The 12,195-nt window shown below is 37.7% G+C and overlaps 1 protein-coding gene across 5 annotated transcripts in view; it reads right to left on the bottom strand.

Annotated features, from left to right (window-relative positions):
* STAG1 (STAG1 cohesin complex component) overlaps window positions 1-12,195 on the bottom strand; it is a 199,788-nt gene that overhangs the window by 73,853 nt on the left and 113,740 nt on the right. For all 5 annotated transcript variants that reach the window (XM_056358368.1, XM_056358371.1, XM_056358369.1 and 2 more), the window contains one exon: window positions 8,316-8,389. In XM_056358368.1, the coding sequence (XP_056214343.1) occupies window positions 8,316-8,389 (74 nt within the window). The remainder of the gene's footprint in view (window positions 1-8,315; window positions 8,390-12,195) is intronic.

The raw sequence follows: 12,195 nt of genomic DNA, 5'->3' as shown, positions 1-12,195 counted from the left end.
AGATTACGGGTACAAAACATTTACTTCTCAATCCCATTGCCCTAGCTATAATATTTTGCTTTTACTTTTGATGAACTTCACTACGCAGGGCCTGTCACTGTTCTCACTGCCATGTCACTGATTTTCTGTTCCTTTATGTCCCTGAACTCATTGATCTATCTAGTAATTCAGTATTTCTACATTTGGATATGGTATTTCCATTGTGTCAAAAAATTGTCACCCTAGTTTGCTTCTTGTCTATTACTCCACCTTCTACCTCCCTCTTTTCAAACAGAATTATGAACCCAAGCTACAAAACCTCCTCTAGACAATCATTTCTGAAACACTGTCACTGACATTTGCTCAGCAGGCTTGACTCTCTCCAACTAGAGGTGTAGAATGATTGCAAGGTGGAAGAAGTTAGTCGGTTTAATCAAAGGAGCCTGCCAGATGGGCAGAATGGAACACGGTACATAAACAGATCTTGTTTCATGCACTGCATGAAAGCTGCTGCAACAAAACCCAGGAGAATGTTTACATCTCAACATTGGTTTCGTCCAGTTTTCTTGCTTTTTTCTACATTCTGACTGTGGCAAGTGGTGGAAAAAGCAAAGACGTATCTCAGGGAGACTTATCAGCTGCTTATTGAGGAGGGGCACCAGGAAACTGTCTCGAGAGATCACCTAAAAAGATCAGGGATGGAAATGATTTCAATCTGATTGGCACTTTCCTGCCTGACTGACATAGAGCATGGCATATTTACTAATAATGATCGTCGGCTAAACAACAGGAAAAGGGATTGGGGCCATCTGGCCCTTTAGTAATTTCATCTCTGAGGCATCTGTTACTATGAGAAATCACTTGTGCCACTCCAGCTGGAACTGCTTCACAGTTCAAAATTTCAGCTGTAATAAAAGAGGAACATAAAGAGCCACTGTACAGAAGAAGGCAATGTCTGGTGCTTTGCAAACACTGGCCTTGCTTATAATTGAGACTTTTGTTCTGTATTTTCGTTTAAAAAATCTTTTTGGAAAAGTCATAAACATCAATTTAATTCCACACCACACCAACAGAACCCAAAAATGAAATCCAATTTATGGGGGGAAATTCTTTTTTAAAAATTAAAAGCTTCAAGCAAGAGAATAACTGCAAAATATGAGAAGTTGTATTTTTCCTACAGTCTTCAATTTTACAAAATATAAATAAAATGTAGTCAATCTTACCTTCAAGATACTTAGTACATAAAGTCCATACACACAAAACCATGTAACAAAACCATGATTACTGCATATTGTAACTGCCTATGTACTTCCAACCTTCAGACTTGTCCACCTCAATAGGTGCCACTCTACTGTGTACGACCTTCCAGACACCAAGGTGAAAACCACAGCTCCTACACGAACACAGCCATCAAGCACGGTACCACACATGACTGTGTGTGAAACCTCCACAGCCAAGTCTCCCATTTTTTCACTCAATTTCAAATTTCAGGGAGGAAACTGTACTGATGTTAACAGCATAAAACATGCATTTCACACTAATGTATGAATGTGAGGGGTAAATATGCAGGAATGCCCTCAAACCGCTGTCATTGTCTCTCTTTGCCTATGTGAAACATGCTGGTTCTATCAACTTCCGACTAGTATCATTAAAAATGTTCTACCAAACTCCCCGAAGACTCTGTGACCTCAAAACCAAAGTAACTGTCAATCCACAATGTAGACAAGCCGCATGACAAGCAGAGTAGGGCATTAAATAAGCTGGTTCCTCAAACAGGTTTCAGGTGCTGTAAGGACAAATGTGCTAAAGTACTACATTCAAAGGTTTGCACTGTAAAACCTGCATTTAATATGGGGAATGGAGTCACAAGACAAGTTTTAATTAAAATTATTAATATATTCATATATATATATATATAATTGTATATTACTTATACCAAACTAGATTAGCAATTCTCTTACATGGAATTATTTTTAAACTATTTTAAAAACAAAATTTAGCTAGAAGGAATCAGAACGCAAGACATAAAGAACAGTCTAAAAGACCAATAAACATGAATCAAAAAAAAAAAAAAAAGTAGGGGGATCCACATATGCAGCAACACAAAACAGCCATGAAGACACTTCCACTAGGGGATGACAGTCCTCACATCCAAGTAGGTTATTTCACCACCTTATAAATTTACTAACTGTGAAGCATTTTGGAAGGATTTAGTGGCAATCTCAAAAAGAACCCAACTGTCAACAGCTATTTAATCATGCAGCACAGCCAGCCAAAAATCAGGAAAATTTATCTTTTCTGTAAGAATGCATTTGGGCTTCCCTAGGCAGACAGTGAAAAACTGATTCTTGATTCAAAAGCTTCTCAGGGATCTCTAGGCACTATGGACAAACACTCACTCCAAGCTGCTATTTATAATCATAAAAAAAAAAAAAAAGGAAAAAAGGAAGAATAAAGCTATTCAACTAATTACAAGATTTAGTATAAGAACTTAACATCTTCAGTGTAATTGAAAATGGGAAAGAATCATGCATAAAGCATGTGAGACGAGCAAACAGACTCAGTTTGCTGGAGAGTCAGAAGAATTTGTGAGACACCTATTTCCCAATCCATCACCATCTTCCAGGTAACTGTATTACCAATAAGAATCGCTTGTCTTCTTGCAAGAATCACTAACGCAGATTCCATGCCCATATGATGCTGTATCAAACACGCATGATACAGCCAAAAAGCCTGTATACCTTTGCTAAGCATGTCATCAACTGCCTGGTATTTAGCTACAATTCTTAAGACTTTTTACACACTTGAATTGTTTAGTTTCTTTGAAAATATACACTATTTGTGGATGACATGAGAACATATCAACACTAACCATACCAGCATTGGAAGTACTTTTGGAATAAATAATGCATTATTAATTATCTTAATTATAAATTAGTGACACACATTTGTATTACTTGCCAAATAATTCTAGAAAGAAACAGAATCTAGTCCAGCACGGAAACTAAAATTAATGCTGGATCTTCAAATATTGGACACATCCTTCTTTTCAGCATAAACTACCAAGTAATGTCTATGTGGTGAATGGGAAACACTTCGCATAACTCTTTGCAGCAAAATTCACAACCTACATTCCTGCTCTTAGTAAAGAGGCCCCCCATGATTCAATTTTGTAAAGAAGATTTGACAAAAGGACATCAGGTAAGAAATTTACTGTTCCTTTTAAAATTTTGAGTTGACGAGGCAGGCCCATAAAACATAGGACAAACCATAGCAAACAGTGCCAAGAAATAGGTTTCACTAGTGCCACTTCAGCATATATTTCATGCCAAATTATACTCATGTATTTTGATTAAGGCCAAAAGTATTTAGGACCTTGAAACACAGAGTCTATAACGGCTAATTGGGATATGTCAGGTGTTGACCAGTATGCTCCTCTGGGTCTTGCTGGAGTGGCTGCCATTTGTAACTCCAGGGTTCTCTCAGTCTGTTTGATCACAAACTCGTTTAGGTTTAGACCAAAACTGAAAGCAATTTAAGCTAACCTGGCTGATCTGCACTGAAATGGATGCTTAAATTCTGAGAAGTGTTACCAGCGTTGAGGACAAACACCCAAGGCAAGAGATGGAGATGACCTGCAGCGCAGTAACTGCTTCACTTCAAGACTTCCTGAAGCTCCAAAGGATGCCTGGCTACACTCCTACTGCATGTTTGCTTGCCCAATATAACCACTGGAGCTGTTGCTTCTCACATCTTGCTTAAGATGATAACTTTCAGAAGAACATGGTAGTTGTTACTCGACATGCAAAATGGTTATGAACAGAAAAAAAAGATGTTTCAGTCAAAGGGTTGGGATAACAGTTAGTTTATGAGAAAACTTTCTAACAAAGACAGAAACGAGGGTCATTCACCTGCCTGCCTTTGGTGTTCTTTGAGATGGAATCTCAAATTCCCACTCAAGGGACACGAAATGGTGCAGCTCTACAGTAATACACTATTGCCAACTGGACTAAATTACACCTGTGTCTTGTACTGCTTGACAGTTTCTAAATATTAGGAAGATGTGGTTATAAGGAGAACTGGACAAAATGTCTTTTCTACTTTTTTTCTATAACTCTCTCATCTCTGGGGCTGAATTGGAACCCCATATGGGAAGAAGGGTAAGAAAAATGAGAGTGCAGAGCTCACTTCCAAAAATTCCGCTGAATGGTCACTGCATATCCCACTCCTGGGAGAGGCTGGTAAGCAGCACTCCCGTTTCTAAGTAATTCCACACAGAGTGCTACTTAAATAGCTATTTCAATAACGTGTTACTAAGCTGATTATCCAACCTTCTTGCGACCAAGGAATTGTATTGTTTGAAAACATGACTTGAATTTCAAGATGAAGCTCTACGTATCTCTAAAACCAGTGTTCCTCAAAGACCTACCACACTAATATCTTTGCTTGTATTAAGTATGATACATGGCTCTGTAGGAAAGAGAGAAGTATGTGTTTTTAAACTTAATATTAAGCTCAAACGCATTTAGGTACAAAGACGTAACTTCGTGTCTTTCTCTTTTTTTATGCCTATAAGTGACAAATAGTCTCTTCTTTCTATTCTGTTTTTTCAACATACATAAAAACATAATGCATTTTCTTGTCACGTGAGATACATGTTTCACCACCTTTGGGTAACACATTTAGAGGGGAGGAAAAAGGATTTTTCTATAGTTTTGTCTGGATTTTCATTTCCCTATACTGACTTGGTTTTATTCATCTTGGTCTCTTACTTGCTTCCTCACCAGACTTTCACCTAATATCCCCTCTCCCTTTGTTTCATGCAACACTTGTTTCCCAGAGTGGAACTCACACGTAACTTGTCACCATCATCCTATTTACTCAGTAGGAGGGAAAGCAGCACCTTGGAAGGAGACAAACATCTTCTCCATAAAGACAGCATCTACATTTGGCAAGTTTTACCTTAATTATCAGTACTGCCAACATAATACCTCAGGACAGTCTCACTGCATTGCTTAAATTCACAAAAGCATCATGTCCATCAGTCTGAGGATCCCCATTCAGATCTGCCTGAAGTTAAAACTGCAATAGTTCTGTTTTGCTGGACATCCACATCCAGAGGAACAGCTCTCTGACCATTCAAAACAAAGATATGAAGTAGGTCTTGAATAAAAATTCTCTGAATCTTACCCTCTGGAAGTGAAACGGACATGCAGGGAAGTAGCAAAACCAAAATTTTGACATCTCAGATAACAGCAGAGAGTGAAGAATGTTTTATAAATACTTGTTACATCTGAGAAGCTATGTGCCAATAATCCTAGATTCAAAGTAATCTCTGATATGCAGATATAACTGAAATGAACAAATAGGCTTCCCTTCCCTTTTTTTTTTTTTAATATACATGTACCTTGCAAGCAATTCTCAGCTTGTTTAATTTCAGACACACAAAAAAAGATTACTTTTAAGATCCCTGACCCACAAATATATAGCATCTCATTACTAAACACCAAAGTTGTTATTCATACAGACACAAAACTGGTTGTTTTGTGATCAGGACCTCTGAACATCACCACATCCAAGCCCCTACCGATGCCTTGTACAATCAATTTTTTAGTATTTCCAAGAACTGATACTCTTCCCCTGCTCTGGACAACTTACTCTTGAGTCCGGTTACCCTCATGGCCCTGCAGTCCTATTTACCACAGTCACCATCTCCGCTCTTTTACACACACCAACATGAGCTCAGCAACTTGACTCTTAACTGAATTTACTCTTACATCTCTCCTTTGATGCCAGCTTTCAGTTTTAAAGGTGACAAAACCCAGAATCAATGAACAACAAAATATGTCATAAAGCAACACACAAAAAAAAGTCAGAAAAAGTGATTCACAAAAGAGATAAGGAGAAATGCAGTAAGGTAGGTACATCTCCTCTGTATTTATTAAGAATATTGCAATATTTGAGCAAAAGTGCTGTTACTAACTAATGTGACTAACATTACAACCAGAAAACTGTTCATTTATTTCTGCAAATCTTTTTTTTTTTTTTTTAATGTGAGACGTGAGCATTGCAATCTTCCAGTAAATTGGCAGCCTATCTACAGAAAGATGTAACCTTACCGCTAGGCTAGCTTACTAAAAGGAAGACAGCTACATTCTGAATGAAAGAGTTTTGGGCTTTTTGTTTAGATCAAGCACTTCCTATTTAAATTACAAAGGTCACTAAGCATGAATCACTGTGGCAGTCTGAATCACATTATGGGAAGGGATTTATTCTCTAGGAATAATTAAAATAACGTTCTTTTGAAATTATTACCGCTTGTACATAGTCTAAGGACTGTAAAATGATGTCAAGTTTATAAATCATTTGAACTATTTGAGAGAAGGAATGCTTAAGAAACATAATGGGAGCAGGTAGTAGTTTGAAATCCTCTCCTTTTTTTCTCCCTCCTAGTCCTGGTTTTGTCTTCTATTAGCTGGTTTTAATAGAGGTATTTTTTCCCCCATATGCTCTTGCACAGCTGTGACCACAGAAATTTGAATGTATGTTCTCTGCTGCCTGCAGATTACTCATATTTGGGTGTATGCTCTAACAGACTCTCTTAGGAGCTTCACAGAGGTTAAGGAAGCCAGACGGATGATGACTCCTCACACAAGTGGCTTTTGGGGCAGACCTGGAAGCAGTTACTTTTTCTGATCCTCTCTAAACCGTGGCAGAAGCGGTGCCACTCACCCTGCTCAGAGCACACCACGACTTGACCAATATTACCAGATTCTTCAGTGGTCTAATAGTGTCAGCCTGGGCATCTTTTTTTCAGGGCATGGACAAGCAGTGTTTATTTATTTGGCCTCTCCCTTGTTACAGCAATATTTGAGAATCAGGGCTTTACTAATGGTGACAGGAGGCATGAAAAGAAACTGTGGTTACAAAAGGAGGATTTATATAGAAAAAAGAAAAAAAAAAGGAACAGCATGCAGACCACCAAACGGTAGAGTTTTTCCAATACCATGCAAGAAATGAGCTACTAGGAAAACATTTTAAAGTGACTTCTTGTTTGCTACAACACCCTAAATTCTGGAGGGATAAAAACTCTTTGCACTTAATTTCTTCAAACTTATTACCTATGCACTACAAAAGGTACTTTCATAACAAAATACTGTGAGTGCTATACTGAGCTAACTCAGACTCTGTATACTCATCCTTCTGGTGCCAAGCAGCGCAAGGCTTACGGACCATAAACTATAAACTTTCAAGTATCATGCTTGGGTACTGAAGATGCACACTCCAACTCCATGGTGTTGTTCACGCTCACATATTTCTTAGCACGAGCCCCTTCCAGTTTTCCTACACGCTTTTCTCCATATTTACAATTATCCCTCTGCTCAACTGAACTATGGGCTCTTCTTTACCTTCTAACCCTCTTCTCATACACCCTTTCTTGTTTTCTGCCACTTGTCTAAAAGATTTCATAAATTATAAAGTTTTACACGAGAATTTAAATCTGAAAGGTTAATTGCATAGTTTAGTATCCTTGAATTTTATCTTTTGACTTCAGTAAGTCAATTAACATTTAAAGAGCTGGTTACACCGAAATGCTGCAGATGCTCTGAGGTATCTTATGATGCAAAACAACCTTAAATCTATTTTAAAAGACTACCGCTCTCTGATAAACCACACTCCAAAACAGCATGCACCAGGCCAAATCTACTGATTTGCACAATGCTAAAATAAACAGAAGTGCACACATGTCACTGCAATTATTTTTTAACGTTCTTGCTACAAACGTCCAAAACAATTGATGAACAAAAAAATACATGTTAACCAGAATTAAGGCTTTTGCTTGCCTTTATGTAATTTAAAGAGGAAAAAGCCTAAAGTAAAGTTGCAGCTGTGGCTAAAGTATATATGGTGGAAGCATCAGAAATATTCTATTTACACCTAAGACATACAAAAGGAAATGCAGAGTAGAGGCACTCAGCAACCAAACCTGCCATTTTAGGATACACAGTGATCATTTGATCATTCTTAAGATATGTCATGTTTGTGCTCCCATCTTGGACAACTTTTCTTTTCAAAACACAAAGATGCAAATTCCATGACTCCCACAATTCTTTAAAGCTGTTTTACTGAACTACAATAAAGTTGTGTGGATGGCTCTGCTGTGTAATTAATAGGTGTTACACTTATATTTTTTTCCATAACTTCAGTGGTTTTGATACTGCTTTTGTGGTATCTAGAATATTACATCAGAAGAAAAATCAACACAGAAACTGCACTTGACATTATTTATGATTATACTTTGTTAGCAGAATCTACTGTAACATGCATTTTCTTACCGGTATCTATGAACAAATATACCCTTAAAAATAGAGTTCATCATATTTTCGATTTCATCTTGGTTTTCTTGTAGCTGAAACAAAACAAAACAAAAATAAAAGATCACTGCTTATTATAATTTGATATTCTACAATTCCTTATTGGGAAACATTAGAAGACCATGGAAGAGCACTTAGTTAAAGGTATTAGTAGATTTGTCATTTTCTACTTTTCTAGCACATGCTTATATTGTGTGCATATACATACATATATACACATATATATATGCAATGCCTTAATGGAAGAAAGTCTACATTCTCTACAAATATCAAGAAATTTAGTTTCATATTAGTCCTCTGAAGTGGTCATGACCTTTTTTTGCTACTGAAATTTAGACAAGTAGAAACTACATGTTCAGTGATGGTTAAACATATAGAACTGCGAGTGACAGCTGCAGAAACAAAGCTGGTTACAGATAAGCAAACCCCTCTGAAAAATTCAATGTCCTATTTCAGGAAAGTACTTAAAGACGTTCTCAATCTTAAGTACAAGTGTCAGTTGCTTTAACTTCAGCACCCATGATAACTGAGCTTCTTAATCAGGAAGCTTTCCATAATCAGAGCGTGGGTGCTTGACATTGGAGCATACCTGACATCCAGGTCTTAGATTGCAAAAAACAAACCAAACCCAAATGAAAAAGGTGTCATGAGCATGTTTTTACATATAAGACTTCTTTAAATAAAACTTCAAAGCTCCTGCGTAATACAATCACATCTTGTAATACTTTGCGTCAATGAATATGTTAACACATTCTAAAGGAACATCTTGGAATCAATTAAAGTATTCTTATATTATCAGCTTTTGTACTAAACTAAATAAGTATGACTTAATTACACCAAAATGCAGCTTTGTTAAATAAGATGACAATAATTTTATACAAACAGCTTTTGGAGCAGAACTGCTGTTACACTCAAACCCCATCATTCTTCCATCAAGGTGTTTCTTAATGCCAAAGCAGAATACCACAATATGAGTGAATGTAAATTTTTCCACATTTTCAGTATGAAAACCACAACAGAGCCTTGCTAGCACAGAGCGAATATATGCATAAAATAACAAAACCTGTATAATTATGGACATACATATTTAACAGATAAAACATCTTAAAGCCAGAGGAAGCATTACGATCAGCTGTTTTGACTTCCTGCATAGTATGAACTCATAAACACTTTCACCTAGGGGTTTATATTTTTCAAGCCATGTTTGTAAATATTTCTTAAGTATCTTCCAAATAAGGTCTAAAGCAGCTTACGAAACTCAGTAAGTTAAGTCTCCCAGTTTCCTAAAATGTAAGGAGATGCTGCCTCCATTTTGCATACGGGGTACTGAGAGGTCTTGACTAAGTTGTCAAGCCCCTGCCAAAGAAATTAATGTCATAGTAAAAGGGATTATGTACAAAGGGAGAAGTTGGGAGCCCACCAGCTCTGCCTATACCAAAAGGCCGGTACACAAAAGAAGCACATTTAGACATGGCTTCTGGGAGAAGCACTATTTTCAGCATCAGCTCAACCCAAACGTGCACAGACTAAATGCTTGTTCAAGAATACACAACCCAAAAGGCAGCTCCAACTTCTAACCCCTCCTCAGCTGGCTGCCTTCACAGACTACAGGCAGGCAAACATCCACAGAAACATGGGGCTAAGGACCACCGCTCACAGACTGTGGAGTCAAATGAGGATGGGAACGGACCAAGAAGCCTCGGGAGGCTTTCTGAAAAACTACTGAGGCCCTGAAAAGGCATTGGGAAGCTCCCTGAGAACTCTGGGTATGAATTGTTAATCCAGAAACACACCACAAAGGAGATGTAGGAGAGACTGAACTTCCTGAGCCATGATAAGATTAAAATACTGAAGAAAAGGGTACTTTGACATTTCTTTGAGTGCAAAATGGAGCAGCACCTTACAAGACTAAGTGGCACAGATGAGGGGATAGCATGGACTGCTTCCTCCCTCTTTCTGCATGCAATTTACAGCTTGCTATAAACACGGTAAGTTATCGGCTACATAACTGACCTAAAGACCCAGGTGCTGGGGCAGAGCTGGTGTACAAGCAGAATCAGAGATTCAGTAGGTCCATGTAAGATCCCTTTTGCTTTTGTGTGCTAACATTTGAAAGATACAATTCTCACATGAAATTTAGATTCAGTAATGAATTAGTAATTCTTTGAAAAATCAGAATTTTCTCCAAAACTGTAATTGCTGCTTAGATCATGTACTTCAATTTGAGTGCTTAACTGTGGGCATCTTGACAGAGCATTTGTATCTGCAGATTCTTGCTTTTTCCAACGCAAAAGTGATATAACGCTCATCCCCTTTAAACCTAAGTAAAAATAAGGGAAGCATTCTTCTGTTGATTCTGTGAGCATTTTGTGAAGCTCAAAAAGGCATGTATGACAAGCACAAAATTTGAGTTACTGCTGGCAGCAACTATAACAAAACTTCCTCTATTCTGTGGCAGATTGCTATATAAATCATCCAGTTTAGTTGAAAATCTCATTGACGAGAACAGACCTTCACGCACTGCTCTCACATTAGGCATGTCAAAGATGACAGGAGAACGGAACACTTCAGAGCAAGTGTTTCATCTCTTCTACTTCAGGTTAATTTGCCACATCTAGCTTGTGAATTGTCCCTTTACAACTTCATGAAGATACTGTATGTGCTTATGGGGGTTTATTATGATGGCACTACATCAAAAGAATCAACTAAGAAAGTGCCAGCACAGAATACTACTGCAAATTCAGCATATTTAAACAGGGAAATATACAGCATTACGCTGGGACTTCTTACACAGAGCCATTATGCCATCTAATCCTAATAAACCTCCTCTGTACGGGTCCCCCCTACTATGTTTAACACCATGTACCTGAGGACGTAGTCACCACCACGCCTCTCTGGCTTACTCCTGTGCCACGTTGTGATTATAGTGAGTAGTGATGTGAGAGAGCCTGACCACATGTATCAGAAGTTCAGGTTTGCTAAATGTCCATTCTCCTTTCAGGGTTCCACAGCCCCCTGCTAGCCTGGGCATCATGGCTCCCAAGTCTCCCCAGAGCAATTAGATACTGCATCTCCAAAAGACATTGAAAAGAACAGCTGAAGAAACCGGGACAGAAGATGTCCTTAGACACAGAGATACTAAATCAAGTTAATCAGTGTAATTAGTGACTTTGTCCTTCTCTGGAAATTCAAAGCAACAACCCACAAATGTGGAAGAGAAACCATGCTCCAGCTATATTAACAAAGCAATTCTGCTTTCTAAATGCTTTCAGGCTGCATTAAATTTAATATTTAATTTAAAATGTTTCTCTTGCAGTTTGGGCAGGAGAGATTGTTCTTGCTTTGTACCTTAATGCATAACTTTTAAGAATTATGAAAGCCAAGTAAAATTGTGTTACAGATCACAGGGGTAAAATAAAAATACATAATTGTAATTATCCCCAGACAAAGACTATAAAGTCAAGCAATTTTGAGCCAGTCATACCTAAACAAATCCAAGGTGCACACAGGTAAAGCACCCAGACCTCCTTAATTTGCCTTGGAGTAAAACAGTGGTGGAGGAAATAGATTAAAAACTAATATATTAAAAATAATCAATTTAAATTGTCATATATACTTCAGATTTTCAATCAATCCTGTATCTTTACGGATTATGGCTGTCTGGGTGTTTATGTATTAATTTTCTACTTGTCATCTTCAAATTTCTTTTAAGTACAACTCTAAAACTGAATTTCCTGGGATATAATACTTTATTTAGGGATGATTACAGCAACCCTCTAATGGTTTTGCTCACCTAATGCCAAACTGGTACTTACTAAAAGTGACTTTAACGTCTCCCTAG

This window comes from Falco biarmicus, chromosome 13 (genome assembly GCF_023638135.1).
Source record: "Falco biarmicus isolate bFalBia1 chromosome 13, bFalBia1.pri, whole genome shotgun sequence".
NCBI lineage: Eukaryota > Metazoa > Chordata > Aves > Falconiformes > Falconidae > Falco > Falco biarmicus.
Note: the sequence above shows the minus strand (reverse complement) of the source record. Positions and strands in the feature narration are given on the sequence as shown.